At 37.0% G+C, this 21,300-nt stretch overlaps 1 protein-coding gene and 1 long non-coding RNA gene across 2 annotated transcripts; both read left to right on the top strand.

Annotated features, from left to right (window-relative positions):
• The first annotated feature begins 4,120 nt into the window (after positions 1-4,120).
• LOC148585328 (uncharacterized) lies at positions 4,121-5,096 on the top strand. The gene is made up of 4 exons (XM_088516212.1): positions 4,121-4,175; positions 4,251-4,355; positions 4,462-4,814; positions 4,915-5,096. The coding sequence occupies exons 3-4, from the start codon at positions 4,468-4,470 to the stop codon at positions 4,961-4,963; spliced, it is 396 nt and encodes a 131-aa protein (XP_088372338.1). The 5' UTR covers positions 4,121-4,175; positions 4,251-4,355; positions 4,462-4,467; the 3' UTR covers positions 4,964-5,096.
• An 842-nt stretch (positions 5,097-5,938) lies between these two features.
• LOC148585329 (uncharacterized) lies at positions 5,939-6,614 on the top strand. Its single transcript, XR_015912062.1, has 3 exons — positions 5,939-5,992; positions 6,068-6,172; positions 6,389-6,614. It is a non-coding gene; the product is annotated as an uncharacterized LOC148585329 (long non-coding RNA).
• Positions 6,615-21,300: the final 14,686 nt, after the last annotated feature.

A 21,300-nucleotide genomic window follows, 5' to 3' on the forward strand; every position in this document is an offset into this window, starting at 1 on the left:
ATCGAGGTTACAACGGTTGTTTATGACAAAAGAAATGGCCAAGGAAATGCGGTGGCACAAAGAAGGTCGAGAAGATGATGGCAATACTCTCAGACACCCCGCCGATTCTATTGTATGGAAAGAGTTTGATAAAAGACATGAGTGGTTTGCAAGTGATTCCCGCAACGTGCGGCTTGGCTTAGCAAGTGATGGTTTCAACCCATATGGTAATATGAGTACAACATATAGCATATGGGCAGTAATGTTAACGGTGTACAATCTCCCTCCGTGGATGTGTATGAAGAGTCCAAATTTGATGTTGCCCCTTATTATCCCAGGCCCTTCAGATCCTGGAAAGAATATTGATGTATATTTGCGGCCATTGGTTGATGACTTGAAAGATTTATGGAATGAAGGCATACGCGTGTACGATGCATCAAAGAAAGAGACATTTCAATTGCATGCGACATTACTATGGACTATAAATGATTTTCCTGCATATGGAAAATTATCTGGGTGGTCTACAATTGGAAAGCTTGCATGTCCAGTATGTAATAAGGATACATCGTTCAGGTATTTGAAGTATGGGCATAAGGTGTGCTTCATGTGTCATCGTCGGTGGCTTCCTCAAGAGCATCCATGGCGCAAAAGAGGAGATTTGTTCGATGGTACAGAGGAGCATAGATTGCAACCTGAAGAATTGTCTGGAAGTCAATTGTTGAAACAGCTAAGAGATGCTGAGGGTTTGCAATTTGAAAAAACAAGCGGGAGAAAGAGAAAGAACACAGATGTTGTGTTGAATTGGAAGAAGAGAAGTATTTTCTTTGAGTTGCCTTACTGGTCAAGCTTGAAACTACGTCATAATTTAGATGTAATGCATATTGAGAAGAACATATGTGAAAGTATCTTAGGTACGTTGATGAATATCGATGGGAAGACCAAGGACACAGTCAAGGCACGAAGAGATTTACAGTTGATGGGTATACGTAAAGAATTGCATGTGCAGCCAAATGGTGAAACTTATAGGATGCCACTTGCGAAGTACACCTTGACAAGAGATGAGAAGAAGAGTTTATGTGAGTGGTTGAAAGGTGTTAAATTTCCTGACGGGTATGCATCTAACATTGGTCGATGTGTGAACAAGCTTCCTGGTAAAATTTCGGGTATGAAAAGCCACGATTGTCATGTCTTCTTACAGCGCTTGCTTCCTGTTGCAATTCGAAATTTCTCTACGTCGGAAATACAAACAACATTGACCGAGTTCAGTACATTTTTTACGCAGTTATGTGCAAGGACGTTGAAAGTTGATATCCTAAAACAAATGAAAGTCGACATTGTAATAATTTTATGCAAAATGGAAAAAATATTTCCGCCAGCTTTTTTTGATGTTATGATCCATCTAGCACTTCATTTACCTCGGGAGGCCGAGCTTGCTGGTCCCGTACAAAACCGTTGGATGTATCCGTTCGAAAGAGAACTTGGAAGATATAAGAAGTGGACGCATAACAAAGCGCGTCCAGAGGGGTCTATTGTCGAGTGTTACTTAGCTGAGGAGAGCTTGACCTTCTGTTCCAGGTACCTTCGGGGGATTGAGACAAGATGGAACCGTGAACGGAGAAATGTTGACGTTGATGTTGTAGAAATGAGCCAGCGCTTGGATGTGTTCTCCCAACGAGTTCGGCCGTTAGGAGCAGCTAAATTAGTAACACTGGATGCTAATGATTTTGCTAGGGCACGATGGTATGTGCTTACCAATTGTAACGAAACAGCCTCATATTTGGAGTAAGTTTAGTAATGGCCTTTGTGTTTTACTTGTTACGACATGTTATAATTGTAGGGTTGATGATCATTTACCAATACGTTTATTTTTCATGCAGTGAACATTATAATATGATCAAAAGAGAAGGCGGCCGTGACATTGATAAAAAGCATGAGGCTAACTTTGAACGTTGGTTCCATAAACGTTTATACAATAGTGGGCGTACTGCAGACAATGACTCAAAACACTTATATGATCTTGCATGTGGGCCTGATCGTCATGTTAGATCGTATAGAGGTTGCATCGTGAATGGGGTTAGGTATCACACAAAAGAATGTGCAGAAACTCGTACTACCCAGAACAGTGGTGTTTCTGTTTCAAGTGAGGACGAAACCTCAATAACGAAGTATTATGGTGAGTTAAAAAATATTCTAGAGTTACGTTACCCTGGCCAAAATCTCGTGTACTTGTTTGAGTGCGATTGGTGGGACACTAGGAGTGCAACAGGAGTACGAATGGACCAAGGCTTCACGATTGTGAATACTTCTCGTAAATGGTGTGAATCCGACCCGTTCATCTTAGCATGTCAAGCTTCGCAAGTGTTTTACTTGGTTGATCCCAAATTGGGTGGTAATTGGAAAGTGGTGCAGAAGTGGATCAATAGAGACATCTATGATATTCCAACAGTACAAAAGGGAGATAATACAGAAGATGACCAAAGACTCAGTGGTGACGTATACCAGGAAGGTGAATGTGTTGTGGGTAATATGGTCTTTGTTGATGAAGCGAATGTTGAAGCCTCCACTCAATTACGTAGAGATGATGCGACAATAGCAATTGACGAATTATATATTCAACTTGATGCAAGCATGTTTGCCAACGATAACTTGCCGGACGAGGACCATTATACAAACTTTGATGAGGAAGAGGAGTTATGTAGCGACAACGATATAGACTCTGAACACGAACAATCATCTTCAAGTAACAGTGATACAGATTCTGAATATGAATCTGATGATGAAATGTGTTGAACACATAAGCTCAAATTTGGTGTAAGTACAAAGTGTATTAGCATATTTAATGAAATTGATGCTCTCTCTCTCTCTCTCTCTCTCTCTCTCTCTATATATATATATATTGTGGTGTTTTTTTTTTTTTTTTTACTAGCATGATTATTGTATGTTTGTCAAAAATATTGAACATGCTATATGGTTATAAATTGACTAATATAATTTTGTAGTTTTTGACTTGTTAGCAGATTGATCATAACAATGACAACAACAGGACGCAAACGTGTTCCAGCAGCACGAGGCCGAGGCCGAGGCCAAGGTCAAGGTCGGGGCCTTATTGACGAGCATGAGAGTCCGACTCTCAATTCTGGGTTTGGTGATACAGATATGCAAGTGTTGCCCTCGCCCCCCCTCCTCCTCGAGTCAGTGGATGGGCATCCTTCGCATGAGTCTAATAATCCTATTCACTCAGTGGCAGGATTGGATTCACAGGGAGCCGCCCCTACTTCATCTTGTAAGTTCATGAATTTTGTATTTATGAACTGTTATTTTTGTATTATTTTGGTTTGTTATAGACATTTGACAATATACTTTTCCAAATATAACTTACTACGTTACCATGTTTTGCGTAACAGCTACCACGTCTGTCAGAAGTGTAAGGGGTAAGGCCAAGTGTAGAAAGTTGAGTGACCACATACTTAAGCATGGTCCCTTAGTGCTAAACATCCCAAATAGACACCGGGCACCTGTAGGCGAGAATGCATCATGGTTTGCAAGCAAGATTGGGGAGATTATTCGTAACATGTGCGAACTCCATCACGGTGAATGGAAAAAGGTCCCAGCTGAAGAAAAGAGCAAGTTGTTGTTTCATGTTCAGGTATGAATATCAATGTAATGTTTAATAATATGTTTCGTATAGAAAATTAATGTGACACATTTTTTACCATTGTTTTCTTATCTATTATGTATCAGTCAAACTTCGCACTGAATATGGAACGATACGAGCACATCAAAGCTGTTGAACATAAATTGGGTCGTGCATATGCTAGGCTTCATTCGAACTTGTATAGGGATCATTACAAGAAATATTTTGACGGCATTGATAAAGACGATGATGAGGGGATTGCCAAGGCTAAGGCTATTGGGAGGGAAAATGTGCCAGCAGGGTATGGTCCTCAACAGTGGAACCTAATATGTGACTCATTTGATAACGGTAAATGGAAGGTAAATATATATTATTATACTGATTAGAATATTCAAATTGATATAATTTGCATGCACTTGAAGACATTTTATGAATAATTGTGTTTTTTTTTTCTTTCCAAATTTCATAGAAAAAGTCTGAACGAAATACCCTAAACAGAAGCAAATTGGAAACAAATCACACAGCTGGGACTTGTTCATTTGTCAACGTCATTTACAAAAAGGTAAGTATCTCGTACCATAATTTAATGAAAGTAACGTTATTTAGTGTAAACTTTGATTATATGTATTAAATGTAGGAACAAGAAACAAAAGTGAAGCCTAATCCTGTTGAACTATATGAGGTTACCCATACAAGAAAAAAGGATAAACAGTTTGTGAACGACAAATGCAAAAGTCTATATGTAAGTAACTGTTTACGCTCCGATCATTAAGTTGATTAGTGAAGCACATGAATAGTAAACTTGCATGAAGTATATGTTAAACTAAGACCAACTATGACTTGTGCAGCTTCAAATGCAAGAATTAACGACCAGTGAGGCCTTAGAGGAAGGCAATGTGGAGGGAACAAGTGTGGATGACCGAATGCAAGAAATAGTCACACAAGTACTAGGGGGCCGACGAGCTGGGCACGTTAGAGGAATGGGATGCGGTCTTATTCCTACCCCTTTAGGAACTTCATCTCAAGCGTTCACCCACTTCGACAACCACGATGAGTGTAGGAGAAGACAAGAAGATACTCAAAGCGAGCTTCAACAGACTAGAATTGAACTTCATCAGTACAGGGAGAATTTGCAAGCCAACGTTGAGGAAACGAACAAATTAAAAGCCACTGTTGAGTTCTTAATGTCACGTATTGGAGGGTTAGTGAAACTCTACCTATGCATTAATTTTACAAAAACACACATACTAAGTAATCGTTAAAAAGCTTATTGATCATTATATGAAATTTTATTCTCTTAGGTCTGGAGGGAGCTTGCTTGGAGGTGCATCAAGTGAAGCCAACAATTGAGGGAGCTTTGGAATAACTTTATTTAGGATGTACTATTTGATAGCATCTATTTGTGATATATTTTTTGATACTATGAATTTGGATAGTTGTTGGTACTTTCTATTTGCTAATGTGTATTTGACTATTTGTTGATCGTGATCTGTTTGGTAATGTATATTTGTTGGTACTTTTTATTTGGTTTATATTATATTAAGATATTCGCAAAATTTTTGGTTCAACAACTTTTGAGTTAGTAAATCTCCCTTGACATGGTTATCAAGGTTAAAGAACTTTGAGTAAACAATGCAAGGGAGTAATAATATCTTTCTAAATTTTATTTTTAAGTGTATGCAGGATGACAAGAGTACAAGAAAGTTAAACCACCCAAGCAGGTTCTCGCTTTAATATATTTCATGAAGAAACACATTTTTAGTATCTCTTTCTCTATCATTTTGGGTTTCATTTTCATTGTCTTTGATATTATATATTGGTTCATTGTGGTAGATTACTCAAATTGCTTATGAGGATGAATTGGCAAGGAAGAGAATGCAGATAAGTACTTTATTTTGGGTTTTGGAATTTTGCTGCCCATGAATTGTAAAACATATATTTAATAGTTTTCTCCCTTGGCAGGTTTGGTTAATGGGGCAGGTCTCACATATTTTTTATGATTTTGATGAGGTTAGTCATTTTGAGTTATGTTTCTTGTGGGCATTTAGATTAGTTTGATTATTTCATATATTAATTGATTCATCAAACAATGTTGTTGTGTACTTAAACATAAATGCAATGTTTCTTATAGAGGTACTCTACGTGCATTTTATTTGCCCATGCATGGAGTTATGTTTCTCCGGATAAGTTTTCCTGCTGAATTCTTTTAGTGTTGGTTTCTTCATAGTGAACTTTTTTTTTTGGCCTCAATCTTGTTATTAGGCGCACAGTGCTTATCATGGTGTTGGCATTGTGAAATTGATGGGCCGTAGCAGTAGATATATAGCTATGCATGCATCCCTAGCTAGTGGACAAATTGACATATGTTTGATTCATGAGGTACTTATTACTAGCAATTAATTGGATAGTTATCTTTGTGAGCTGTTACTGATTCTACTGATATGCACATCTAAGGTATCTTTTAATTTGCACGGGCTTCATGGTGTTTTGAGTCATCTGAAATACCTGATTGAGACAAAGGGTTCAGCTGTTATTTGTGTCGCAGAGGGAGCACGGCAGGTGAGTTACGTAAGGAATTCATATTTTCGCTTTTGGGTTGAAAACTATTAATTGATCAGGTGATTTAAATTGTGCAGTTCTTTTTTGGCTTCATGAAATACTGTGAAAAACTGCCTGTGTTCATTTCATTGCATTGCATATATCTTATAACTTCTTCATTATATTTTTCCCCAAGATAAAGAGTAAAATTCAGTATGTTATTGTTTTTTGATGCAGAATTTTATTCAGAAAACTAATGCTAAAGATGCGTCTGGGAACATTGTATTTGGAGATTTCGGTGTCCACATTCAACAAGAGGTTGGTGGTTGTATTTTGACTAATTTCATGTGGTCTTCATCTCTCCATGACTCTTGAGACAAGTTAAGTGGGTTGATAAATAATGAGCTGACTGAAAGTCTAATTTTTAACATCAATTGATATGTGTTGCATGGATAAGAATGGATTGCAGTTTGGCCTTTTAGTTGTCATTTGTCGGAGTTACAAATATGATATATTTTAAGCCTTCAAGATCTTACTCTATTAGTGACTCTTTTTGCTAAGACTAGTTAGTTGACTTTTGATGTTATTTGTGTGAATTGTTCTTCACTTGAACTGGAAATCATTAGAAAACCTACTGATGCTGCGATTGATCGCACTTGGAGTGCGATCGATCCCAAAATTTCGAAAACCTACTGATGCTGCGATCGATCGCACTTGGAGTGCGATCGATCCCAAAATTTCGAAAACCTACTGATGCTACGATCGATCGCACTTGGAGTGCGATCGATCGCAAATTTCCGAAACCCTACTGATGCTGCGATCGATCGCACTTGGAGTGCGATCGATCTCCAAAATTTGAAAACCTACTGATGCTGCGATCGATCGCAGTTTTTTTTTTTTTTTTTAGGACCATTAGGGTCGACAAATGTTGACCCTAATGGTCGTCAATTTTTTTTAATATTTTTGGACCATTAGCGTCCACATTTGTGGACGCTAATGGTCGACTAATTCTTTTGTGTACATCATCTTTAGAGTCAAACACATGCATCTTTTAGGGTCGATAAAGTGGACGCTAAAAGTCATCATTAGGGTCGACTCTAAGTGGACGCTGATAGTTAGTTTTTTTTTTAAATTTTTTAGGACCATTAGTGTCCACAAAAGTGGACGCTAATGGTTTAACTATCAGCGTCCACTTTGATTTAGACGCTAATAGTTATTATTATTATTTTTTTAAAAGGGCCATTAGGTCCATAAAGTCGACCCTAATGGTTAACTAAAAGTGGACGCTAATGCTTGACTATTAGGGTCGACTTTCGCTTCCGTTTACATCATCTTTAGGGTCCAAACATTGTGACTTTTAGGGGCGATAAAGTGGACGCTAAAAGTGATCATTAGGGTCGACTTTTAAGTGGACCCTGATAATCAGACATTTGATCATTAGGGTCGGACTATTAGCGTCGACACCTTTAGGGTCGAAAACAACAGCGTCCACTTTAGGGTCTTTAGGGGCGACTTTAAAGACCTAATTTCTTGTAGTGCATTTACCATCACTCCATCTCTGAGATTGATGTCAAGAAGGCGGTTCTCCCAAACGGGCCAGATGCAGGTGGCCTGGCCACCCCTATGGCCAAAGAGGGTGGCCAGCCACCCCCCAAATGGCCAAGAGCTACCCAAATTTTTTTTTTTATTTATTTATTTATTTTTTAAATATAATTTTTTAATTTTTTTTTTAAAATTAATTATATGACACGTGGCGACCTCTGATTGGTGCTGAGTTGCGTTCTACTAAGTTTTGGAGGAAATTTTAACGGAGGTGCCATCTTTGTCTTCGTGAAAATCACAGGTACCTTTTGTGATAAAAATGAAATCCTAAGAGAAAAAAAAAATAAAGTCTTGAAACCCTAGAGGGCAAAAGAGTATTTAAAAACATAAAGAGTTAAATACTTTATGTTGGGAGTTAAATACTTTAAACTTAACCCAAATGGCTAATAAACATGACAGTTGGGAGTTATTAAAAAGTTCATAATTGATACCTAAAAAAAAAGGTTCATAATTGAAGATAAACTTGCTTTGTGCTAGTAGTGAATATGAATTTCATGAAAATCAAATGATCATTAGCTAGTTTGTGCTTAGATATGTTGATCTTACCAATCCAAGCTTGGCCTTTATGTGTTTGATACGATCAATAGAGAATGTCATGGTTGATATTGTGATTGGCCGAAACACTACTCCTTTATCCCCAGACCTTATTGGTGTCCGATCGTCCTTAACCAAAGTGCTCTTCAAAATGCTCCATCCAAAATCCGATAGAGAGTTAGAGATCAAGGGAAGGATTTGAAACGCTTTTGCAAGAGCACTTTTATTATCACTTTCTAGTTCTGTGTGTGGGCGTGACGGCAATGTTAAGCTTGAATACGTGAACTTCCCATAGTGGTTTGCTTTGGGGAAAGTGATCCATTGCTATTTTTGACATGTAATCGTCAAGATATGCATCGTATGATGTTGGTGACAATCCGGCAGGGAAAATGGGGACATTAATATGGTCTTCAAGTTTCACTTCTACTCTTTTCCATTGTCTATCACCTTTTTGGTCCATAACCTATTCCACAAGTGTGATGGGGTAAATAAAAAATTTAGAGAAACCCTCCTATGCAGTCATGCTGCGAAAGGAGGGTTTTGCAGCATCTAATAAAAGGACACCTCACATAAAGGGAAAAAATGCAAAAGAAAAAAAAAAAAAACCTACACCCTAATGCACCTGATTTTCAACTAAAGAAGAAAGAGAAGAGAAAGAAGAAGATCGTGGGTTTGCAGACCCACGGTGCTGACCCACAGCCGGCTTGGATCTCCACGACTAGGTATCGCCGGCTGTAGATTTGCTGAAATGCTGGCCGCGTGGGTCTTACTCCGATGGGTCTAATTTTTTGGTTTTTTCTTTGGTTTTTTCTGATGGGTCTTGCTCTGGTTTGGGTCTGGTTTTTTGGTTTTTTCTGATGCGTCTTGCTCTGGTTTGGGTCTGGTTTTTTGGTTTTTTCTTTGGTTTTTCACATGGCTCCAACACCGTGAGTGATAGCATGACTCTGGTTTTAGGGTGATAAAATCCCAAAAAGGGTTAACATTCCCCTCTAGGTTTTAGTTTTGAATACAAAATTGAATTTTGAGGCATTAGAAACGAATTTTGTTGCATTATAATTGATTTTTGAGACATTAGAAATTTATATTAAAGCATTAGAATCGATTTTTGAGGTTAGGTTTGGTAGAAAAGTCGCAGGAGAGTTGACCCACGGCTGGGTCACGGCCAGACCCAACGGTTGGGTCTGCCGCGACCCAGCCGTGGGCCACGCTTGACTCAACCATGGGTCACACCAGACCCACGGCTGGGTCTGCCATAGCTGGTGGGTTCGTTGTCACCGATGGTTTCATTGTCGCCGGGGTAGGTGGTTTGGTTCTTTGTTTTCTATTATCTAGTGTTTTGATTTCATTTTGTCAAAATAAGCTTTGTGATGTGTCACCTTGTGGTTAGATGCTGCCAAAGACCCATTTTGCAGCATGACCACATTGTAGGGGCTCCCAAAAATTTATCATTTTACTCTACCCTACAAATTGTACATTTGAAAATCAGTAATATAGACAAAATTAAAGATAACATTTGCTATTTTCCCTAAAAAAAGGGGAGCACATAAGAAGACAAGATGATCATACCACATGGAGAGAAAAAGAAAAAGAAAATATTGTTATATCATTTCTCAAAAAACTGAAAATTCCTATAAGAATATGGAGTTTTCAGTATTACTCTTTTTATAATATCCTAAGAAAAAAAAAAGTGTCATGTCTATAGTAATGTTTTGACTTTATCATTCACCACAAAAAAAACAAGGTTTAGCGACATGGTTATTTGGGGCATTTTTGGCCAAAAAAATGTCCCTATTGATTTCGCAACGCTTGATTAGGGGCACTTGGGACACGTCGGTTTTTATGGCGACTAGAATTTAAGATTGAGACGTTTTTTTTACTAAAGAGCGCCTCAAAAAGGGGATGTTTGGAACAAAGCGCCCCCTTTTTTAAAAGGGGGCGCTTAGTTGTGAAAAATGCCCCCTTTTTTAAATAGGGACGCTTCCTAGGCAAGCGCCCCCTTTTTTAAATGGGGGCGCTTCCCCTCATTCTAAAATTGGGGCGCTTGATTAGGAAGCGCCCCCGTTTTTAAATGGGGGCGCTTCCTAGGCAAACGCCCCCATTTAAAAAAGGGGGCGCTTCCTAATCAAGCGCCCTAATTTTAGAATGAGGGCGCTTCCTAGGCAAGCGCCCCCTTTTTTAAAAGGGGTCGCTTGCCTAGGAAGTGCCCCTTTTTTAAATGGGGGCGCTTGCCTAGGAAGCGCCCCTTTTTTAAATGGGGGCACTTGCCTAGGAAGCGCCCTCATTATAAAAATGGAGCGCTCAGGTGGGCAAGGGGGCGCTTGCGTGTAAAGGGCCCCTATTTCTAATGGGAGCACTTCCACACCGCATAGCGCCTCCAATAATTAATATATAAAGAAAATATTTTTCCCATGCAATCCATATATTTTTTTTTTATTCTCCTGATATACGATACGCAATACAATATTGTATTGCGTATTTTCTCCATAAATATTGAATTAATCCATAAATATTTTCTCCATTCATCAATCTCAAACAATCTTTTATATATATATATCTCACAATACATATTTAATCCATATATACAATCTCATATCTCATAAGACATCTAAATCCAAAATGATGATGTCATAAACACAAAGAGTACCACATCTTAAAGAGTTAACAAAAATTGTACCATACATATGAAATAAAATAACCAAAACGATATCATAAACACAAAGTGTACCACCTCTTAAAAGAGTTCACAAAAATTATATATTGCTCGTAAACGGCCAGTGTATTCTGCATTCTCCATGACCTTGGCATAAGCGTCATCAGTTGCCCAATTTATTCATCCATGTGTCAAGCTTGAGCTTACTGCAATGTCTTGTGAACTCAGAGCCCTCATCTTCTCCTATATTTATATAGAATATGGAATAGTGTTACGCACCAACTAATCGACTCATAAAGACTTACAATATTATAGTGTTTTTGAAAAAATAAACACATGCATACACAAATTAAATATACAAGTTAATCACATACAACTTTGTCCTCAATGTCTGTATTGAGGAAACTGCTATGTTACATGGTGAAATGCTTAGAATTTAATTTTTTGGAGCAGATAACTTTTTGGGAGGCATGTCTTACTCTTACTGATTATTATTTAAGACACCTTTTCCTTAGATTGCAACATTGATGATTAGCTAAGAGTTTAGATTTGCCTTATTTGGTTTTGACTCTAAAATAAATTTTCTTTACTGTTTTACCTAGTGCCCATAAACAAATTTCAAAATGATACAATAGTCAAAATTTAGCAGTAGAAGGGGACTTCAATGGAGTAGATCACTATTGATGATGCTATATATTTTTCTACCCTTTCAACACATCCGTGCAAAGTATTTTCTCCTAATGAAAATATTATTTGATCTCAAATTTCTAGCTAGTATGTGTGAGAAGATTTTTATTAGTTGAAAGTGGCACCTTAATTATCATGAGAAAAATACTTTAAAACTTATTTTTTTTCGAAAATCAGATGATTGACTAATAATTTCCTGATGATAAGATAAATTTTATGGCAAAGATAAGATCTATCTGGTGGATAAGACAATTAAAATTCAAAAAATGACACCAATCTCGACGAGTAATTTTTGATAGTAAAGCAGACTATTCTGGTACTATCAATGAAGAGGAAAAACAAGGAAACATGCTAATAAAGGATAAGGAAAAACAATAAAAAAAAATTAAAAAAAAAAAAAAAGAAGAAGGTATTACGAACGAACTGTACAGTGAAATCAAAACTGAATTAAATTTGAAAGAACACTACAAGACAACCACGGAGATTCTTCAAAATTGTGATTGCTGCATTCAACAAACCAACTACACCCTAAAAGCAGAGAAAAATTTGCTGAATTTAAAATCTCTAATTCTCCTAAAAATTATAATACATCAAAAATTTGACTATTAGAATCCTAAATCGACAACTTAAAGAGACAGCAGATACAAAGAAAAACAGAGACAGAGAGAGACTCACTAGTACAAGAACGTAGAGAGAGGCAGGCTGGTTTCGACTGGAGAAGATGGCCTGTGGGTTGGCCAACCGTGCGGGTCACTGGGCGCTAGAGAGAAAGATAGGAAAATTGAGATTGAGAGAGGGGCAACTGGCGCTGTAGAGAGAGATATGGATCGATATATATTGAGGGAGAGGGGAGAGGCTAGGGATCAAAAATATATATCAGGATATATATATATATATATATCCTGATGCAAAGAGGGGGGACTGGCGGGCCGCGCGGGGAGAGGTTAGGGAAAATATATATTGAGGGAGAAATTAAGTCTTAGAGCGGGAGCTGAGGAATCAAAAGGAAAATTAAGTTCCCGCTCGCAAAAACAAAAAATATAAATATATTAAAATTAAAAAACACTTATAAATTTATTTATAAAAATAAAAAGTAAATACAAAAATTAAAATACATTTAAAAGAGACTTAAACTAAAAAATATATAAATGCAAAATCAGTTAATGTGGTTGTCTAGATTAAAAATTCATCTATGTGATATAAAAACAAAAATAATACTAATTCAGAAATTATCGGGATAGGCCACAATAATAATTTAATTCCTGTAATCAATTAAATTCTGTCAAAGTAGTTAACGGATTCCATTAGTGTATCACATCATTACCAATAGATACATGTCATTCTTATTTAAAAGTAAATAAATATATTAAATATATAAATTAATTTTAATATTAAAAAAAAATGAGGGCAGGGATCGTTAGCCACCCCCAGAAATGGCCGGAAGTGGCGTGCGGCCACCCCTAGCCACCATGGGGTGGCCCGCATCCCACCCCTTAGGTGGAGGTGGCCTTTGGGCCATCGTTGATTAATTTGGTTGGGGGTTGGGGGTGGTGCACGGCCACCCCCAGCAAAATCTGGGAGTGGCTCGATGGCCACCCCACCTGCGGAGTGACACGCAAGGCACCCCAAGGTGGCCAAGGGTGGCTGTGCGCCACCCCAATGGGTCGGGGGTGGCAGCGAGCCACCAGGATGGCTCCTTGGCCACCGCTTCCCCCAAAGGGGGTGGCTACCAACCGGCAACCAACCCATATTTTTTTTCAAAAAATAATAATAATTTGTAAATTTTATGGGTATTAATTATTATTTCCCCCCAATGAACTACGACCACTCGATTACCATATACCCCTATATACTACCAACTTTACATTACAACCCCGACCATCAAATTAAACTATATCCTTTCGCTACTAAAACCCACATTCCGTCGGTTAAGGTTGTTTAGTCGGACGGGATCAACCGGCCATCACGTACGTGCGACTAGTTCATAGGTAGGGATTCGGTGGTGAGTGGGTGGGCGTTGGGTTAGAATTAATGAAAAATTTCATAAGATTTATTTGAATTAAAGATACTGTACGGGGAGAGGGAAAATATTGAAGGGAAAAGTATTAGGTGAGAGCTAAGGAATCATAGGTGAGCTTAATTTTTCCTAGGGAAAATTAAGCTCGCGCACTAACAAAAATAATTTCAGTGCGCCTACTATCCAGGTGCCCTTATTTAAGTGCGCCGGCTGGCAAGCATCCCTAATTAGGGGCGCCTGCCAGCTAGGCACCCTTAACAAAGGGCGCCTAGTTGGCAGGCGCCTCTAATTAAGGGTGCCTAGATGGCAAACTCCCCTAATTAAGGGTGCTTGCCAGCCAGGTGCACTTAATTAAGGGCACCTAGCTGGCAGGCGCCCCTAATTAACGGCTCCTAAATGGCAAGCGCCCCTAATTAAGGGCGCCTAGATGGCAAGCGCCCCTAATTAAGGGCGCTTGCCAGCCAGGTGTACTTAATTAAGGGTGCCTAGCTGGCAGGCGCCCCTAATTAAGGGCGCTTGGATAACAGGCGTTTCGAATTAAGAGCGCTTGCAAGCCAGGTGCCCATAATTAGGGGCGCTTGCTAGCCAAGCGCACTTAATTAAGGGCGCTTGCCAGCCAAATGCACTTAATTAAGTGCACCTAGATGGCAGGTGCCCCTAATTAAGGGCGCCTGGATAGTAGGCGTCCCGAATTAAGGGTGCTTGCCAGCCAGGCACACTTAATTAAGGGCGCCTGAATAGTAAGCGTCCCGAATTAAGGGCGCCTGGATAGTAGGCGTCCCGAATTAAGGGCGCTTCCCAACCAGGCGCCGTTAATTAGGGGCGCTTCCCAGCCAGGCGCACTTAATTAAGGGCGCCTATTTAGCAGTCGGCCCTAATTAAGGGCGCCTGGATAGCAGGCGTCTCGAATTAGGGGCGCTTGCCAGCCAGACGCACTTAATTAGGGGCGCCTACCAGCTAGGCGCCCCTAATTAAGGGCGCCTAGATAGCAGGCGTCCTGAATTAAGGGCGCTTGCTAGCCAAGCGCACTTTATTAACTAAATTGGGGCATGTCTTATTGGAATGTCCCGAATTAAGGAGACGTTTTTCTGTGCAGGCGTTGCTAATTTTATTTTGTGTCGTTTACACAATAAAACGTCCCTATAAGGGGATGTTTTATTAAACCGCCTCTATTCCAAGCGTTACTAAACCTTGTTTTTTTTGTAGTGATTCCAAATTATCATTCTTTTTGTTATATCGCATAAAAATTTTAATTTAAATAAGGACAGTTTTTTTTGAAATTGGGTTAAAAGAATTTTCTTCAACCTAATTTATAAAAGTGGCATATGTGTCCATGAATACGTGAGATGCGCATTTTTTTTAATAACAATGACCATGTTGAAATAAATTTTATTAAAAATTCATGTGCATCTGACATGTTATTAAAAAAATGGACTTATATCACTTTTATATACTAAGTTAAAAGAAATTGCTTGATCGAGTGCCACCACAACGGACCATGAATAATTGCGCCGTCACCCTTCTCCTCAACCTGGACCCCCACAATTTTTTTTTCCAAACCCATTTTATTTGGAGATTTCAATGAGGAGGTTCTCCGCCAGCGGTTAACATCCGCCACTCTTTCAAGATGACACATCTTTTCTTCAATTTAATTAAAAAAAAAAAAAAAAAAAAAATTTAAAGAAATATGTTGGGCCTAGAGGCCTAGCTAGTCTTACATAGATATGCCATATATATATATATATATATAAGAGAGAGAGAAAGAGAGAGAGCCTTCTTTCGTTTTGTAACTCCCGAGGAGTTTAATCATCAAAACTAAAGGCATTAAAGCTTAAAACATAATTTGTTGTAAGCTTAATGCGAGTTTTAGAAATTAACGTGATAAAATCTGAAATTTATTTGAGCTAATTTAATGGAAAAAAAAAATATTATTATTATCATTATACACCTTCATAAACACGTGTCCAAAGTTTGGAGTCAATTGGACTTCGTTTGGGGGTCCAATTAAAATAGAAAAGAAAAACGTACTTGAAACTTCAACTCGAAACTTACCTATTTCTTCTTCTAAGAATATAAGAGATGCGTTGTTGGCCATAAGTACAACCCCATAACGCTAAACAAACTTGGTGTTGTGGATGGACTAAAGAATTACATGCGTTGTTGGCCAACTGAAATCAATTTTGTCTGATAGTACGTATAATATATAAAATATCAAACAAATAAAGAATTATAAACACAAATTAATAAGCAAAAGAGATAAATTTTTTTAGGATTTTATACATGCATGCTACGTCATTTTTTTTTTTCTTTTTTTCTTTTTTTTTTTCTAAACCTTCCTAGAATATCAAATGGACTCTTCTCATTACATTTTGCTTGAGACCTTTTACCATTTCTTTAATACAAACACCCTTTTTCATATGTCATTGCCTTAATTGGCCTAACCATATGCATGGAGCCGACCATGACCACCACCACCACCGACTGTCGTTCATGTTCCCGGCCGCTTCTAAATCAGAGAAAAATGTATAACATAAAAAGGAAAACAAAGAGAGAGAGAGAGGGCACCATGACGGAGGAGAAGCGTGGATTGATAGGGAGGAATAAATCCTTGAGCAAAGATATGGTGTGCACGTGGATGTCGGTGATAATTGGAACTTCAATTTCCAAAACGGTGAGAATAAATGCAGATAATGCAGAGCTGTTGAAGTATTGTGCAGTTGGACTCACTGGCTCCAATCCTTCCTTCAACTCCATAATGCTTTCCGTCTTTCTGGCCTTCAATATTTGTGTTGCACTCCCACTCGGACAAGTAATTTAATATGGGAGCAATTGCACACAAAATTAATGTAGCTTGCGACTCCTGCTCTAACCATTTAAACCTAACTAATTATTCCCCAATTGCACACAATAAGTGATGTCTAAATCATACTGACATCCAATTAGCCCCAGTTTGTTTCCATCTAAAACATTTTTCAGCAAAAAAAAATTGACTATTTTCGGTTGTTAATTTGTTTGAAGCTTTGAAAATGGTTTGAAAAATATTTTTGGGTATTTGATTCATATGAAAAATTTTCAAATACTTCTTATATTTTTCTTATAATTTGAACAGCTGCAAGGAAGAGAAATACCGCTAAAATGAGCTGCGACGAAAAAGAGTGTATAAGAATAAAAGGCCCCAAAATAGTATTTATACTATATTTTGTCACGTTCCTAAGCTTAAAAATAAAAAATAAAAAAACCAGTCCAACTACTAGTGGTCCTTAAAAATATTAAAGATAATAAAACCTTAATTGCCAATTCATTGGGATTTGCTTTCAAGCATTTATGAATTGGGTGTTTCTGGTTACTGGTAGGTCAGAAGAAAACTAAATATATGTCGGTATAGAATTTGGAACAGAAAGATAAAACTAGGTTAATTAAGACGATTGGCCGTTTCTGTCAGGCAGGAAGAAAAGCACATTTTCCAATATTTGTAAACATATATCAACTTGGATTTAGCTTACATGTTATTATTAAAATAACACTATGTATGCTGTAATTTAATCAATAGTCAAGATTAAATTTTTCAAAATCTTTTTTTATTTTCTCTCTTATTAAATGCTTATAAAAGAAAGTTAACTTTAAAATTCAATCTTGGCCGTTAACCGCATATAAACCGGATCTCATCAACTTTATCTTTAGCAATGTTTTGGTACTTTGTATGTTCAATTTCAGATTTTTGTTCTGGTAGCTCAGCCATCAAATCATATACTCCCCACCTTTTCGATTCGTGTCGTTGTTGCCTTTTACAGTTCCAAATTGTAAACGAAGTGGCTATGTGATGTGGGTACGTTCTACATATTGAACAGTTAATTTTGAAAACTAAAATGACAAATGTGCCACAAATGTCTTTGCATGTGTTTTCTCAAATTATTAATTGTGTCACTATCAATATTGGCTCTTGATGTATGACCATATTTATTTATATTTTTTGTAACAACAAATATAAGAAAATATAAAAAATAATATTAGAATAACGTCGCTTGATCAGAATTTTATACTTACATTCTTTGACAATGGAAGTATAAAATAAAAGATTTGTCACGATTTGAGCTGATTTTCAATTATCTTTAATTTTCTATTTGATACTATGATTTTATTTTATTTTATTATGATCTTATTTATTTTATTAGGACTTTATTTACTTTCCTTATTAGAATTAGATTTGCTATTGCTACTACGATTAAGTTTACTTTCTTTACAAATATTTATCTTCTATAAATAGGCTGTGGTGCAAAACGGAGACTCAATTGAATTATTATAAAATCAGATAATCTTTTCTTAAATACTCTGTGGAGTTTTATCTTTCTTCAGCCTGCGGGCTTGTTTTATTTTTTGGTCAAAAGACGAAGACGCTTTGATTTTAGCTACTTAGCCTTCCGCTACGTCACCCCCAAAGCAAGGAAAAAAACAAAAATAAACTTTACAATTTTTTAATAAGATAAAAGTATCCTTATAAATTCTAGGAAAAAAAAAACAAATAAATAACAAAACGAAAATAATTGAAAAAAAAAAAAAAAAAAAAAAAAAAAAAACTTAATTTTTTTAAAAGAAAAAAATTAAAATAACACCATCGATTTGCTATTTTTTTATCTTTTGTTTTTTTTTTTAGATTTTTTTTTTTTTTTATTTTTTTTTTAAAGTTAGCTGATGTAGCGGAAGACTAAGGTAACTAACCAAAGAGCAACGTCTTTGATTTTGCAAGAAGAAGCGTCTTCGTCTTACAATAATGTCCCGACCGGGTTCCGGCAACAACCTCACTAGGTCCGGCGAATCCCGACCAGCTCTTGACGAAGACCCAATGGTGGTTCAGTTGGGTCCCAGCAAAGTACCAATGGTAGCCCGACCGGGTCCTTGTGAATCCCAACCGGGTCCTGGCCGTGTCTCGATCGAGTCCTAGTGGTGCAAGACAAAGTCTCGGCAGTGGCCTTAATTACTAGGTCCCAGCAAAGGCTGGACGGTAGCCTGATGAGTTCTGATTGAGTTCTAGTAGAGTCCCAACTAGGTTCCCACGAAGTCCGGGCGACGGCCTGACGAGTCCAGATTAGGTCCCAGCAAGGTCCATACTATGTCTTGATTGGGTCCCAACAAGGTCTTGACCGTGTCCCGACAGGGTCCCAGTGAAATCAGAGCGGGGTCTCGACGATGTCTCGGTTGGGTGTGTTAATTTGAGAATAAGATGCTCTAACTCGAAAAATAGTTTACTGCTTTTAAAAATGAAAAGTATTTTTCGAAAATTAAAGAGGCTTTTTTAGTAAAACTGAAAATATTTAATAGTAAATATTATTTTCAGTCGCACCAAACACCCGAAAATATAAAAAACAAAAATTATTTTACTGAGTCTAAGATAACAATAATCTGCTACCTGTCTAACTAATTTCCTGCTGATTCACCACGTGTTACTGCAGTTCTTAATATTTGGTTTGACCTGATTAATTCTATTGGTTGTTGGCTGTTACACGTCCCAAATTGTTGACAAAGTGGCCATGCATAAGGATTCATTGGCTCTAACCCTTCCTTGAACTCCATAATTGTTTTTGTTTTTAAGCTTTTAGTTATTTCGCAGTCACTTGTGACTTGGAAAACTAATTACACCTCAAAGTTGTGGCAGTCGTTTTTGTTGAGCATAAATATGTGACTGTAAAATAGTTGAGTTTCACATAAAAATATATGTGCCTCAACTCATAAAAATATGGTGTTTTATCTTGCAATAATATGGGTTCAAAAAAATACTTCCCAAACTCTAATAATCTCCCTAGTCCCTAACACGCTTCTCATAAAAAATGAACACATGGAGATAGCCTATCGATTTAAAATAAGTGATTCTTATCTGCCGACTTGTGGTTGTTTAGGGGCTGTTGTTTGGGTTGCTCATCATTTTTGTGTTTTTATCTTGTTATAATTTTTTTTTTTTTTTTGTAAAGTTTACTTAACCCCTTCAAACTGCCAACCCCAATGATAATCTACTCCCAAAACTACCAAAACAATGACAATGTACTCCAAATTTTAACAAAATAACAAAATTACCCATACTAAAATAAAATAAAAAATATTAAAATTTAATTTTTTTTTTCAAATTTTAAGGGTATTTTTGTCTTATTAAAAATTCTATAGGGGTAATTTCGTCATTTTGTTAGCATTGGGGGATACATTGTCATTGTTTTGGTAATTTGATGGGTAAATTGTTTGATAGTTTGGGGAGTAGATTGTCATTGAGATGGTAGTTTGAAGGGGTTAGGTGTACTTTACCTTTTTTTTTTTTTTTTTTTTTACTTCCCATATTTAAAAAAATAAAAAACAAAAGCAAAAGTTATTCCCTTCCCTCCCGCAATAAATGCCAATTAAAACTTGAGATCGAGGTCAAAATATTGGACCAAGGTGCTTATTTATCTCCCATAATTCATGTGGTCTATTGAGGTTTCTTTTGAAGAAGGGGATAATTACTTTGTAGCCCGACCTATGTATTTATATATAAAACTATGGCCACCTCCCACCAATATTGATACATGAAAGAGAAGAGAGAGATTATTTTTTTTCGGCTGCCCCATTTTTCACAATTGCAAAAATCTTCGTTCATTTCAGTTGACTTTTAAGTTTTATAGCATGAGAGAGTTAGAGAAATGTCCCCTTTTGTGAAGAACTCTCTTTTGTCGGACTGTGAGAATTTGGATGCAACTGAAATTTTGGATTTTGAGTTTTATAATTCATTTTTCATAGCGAAATTTCTTTTGGTCATATTTATCTATGAACGGAGACTTGTTAAGCTAAGCTAGAAAATTTTTAGTGTTTTGTATAATTGGCTTATTTTATTTAATTGTGAGCTTTTTGTTTTTTTTTTTTTTGTTTAACGAGATGGCTTCTGCAAAATTTAACATAGAAAAGTTTGATAGTTGAAATAATTTCCGTTTGTGACATTTCAAGATGCAGGCTTTGTTGTGACAACAACGCTTGACGAAGATTTTGGATAGTGTGGCACCATCAACATGGTTAAAAACAATTTGTGTAACCTGAAGAAAAAGTATCGCATCCCACATTGCCTGAATATGAGAAAGAGGATGTGTTTATATAGAGCATGTTATCTTTAAATGGTATGAGGTCTTATGAGGTAAACCTAATAACAAAATCATGTGGGCTGAGACCCAAAGCAATCAATATCATTGTTAAAGTATTCATTAAATTATTAGATTTACCTCTTCGTATTAGCCGTCCTTCGTTGACGAAAAAACTAGAAATGATTTTTTTAAAAAAGGAAAGTGGTTTTTGCCGGTTGGGTAGGGATGGCCTGCGAGCTACCCACAAAGGTGGCGGAGGGCGGCTTGACCGGCAGCTACCCATTTCCCTTCTTTTCCCTAAAATTAGTGATAATGATCAAGGCTTGATTGTATTTTGTTCAAAATTATATTTCTTTGATAATTTCATTAACTCAATGTTGTACGGTAGAGATATCATCTCCTTAGCTGGCATTAAGTTTGCTTGGCATTCTTTGTAGATAAGGAAAAGATTGAATGGGAAATCTAATGTTGATCAAGCTCGAAGTTTATTTGTTAAAGGTATTTCGATAAATTCCACTAATTTTATAAGTCGATCCAATGACAGAAACTCAAGCAATGGCAAAGAAAA

This window comes from Corylus avellana, chromosome 5 (assembly GCF_965113065.1).
Source record: "Corylus avellana chromosome 5, dhCorAvel1.hap1.2, whole genome shotgun sequence".
NCBI lineage: Eukaryota > Viridiplantae > Streptophyta > Magnoliopsida > Fagales > Betulaceae > Corylus > Corylus avellana.

Bases quoted from the DNA above. Each gene is read 5' to 3' on its own strand.
- LOC148585328 (XM_088516212.1), top strand. From the start codon at position 4,468: ATGCAAGAATTAACGACCAGTGAGGCCTTAGAGGAAGGCAATGTGGAG. The intron at 4,815-4,914 runs GTTAGTGAAACT...TTATTCTCTTAG, and splicing joins TTAATGTCACGTATTGGAGG to GTCTGGAGGGAGCTTGCTTG.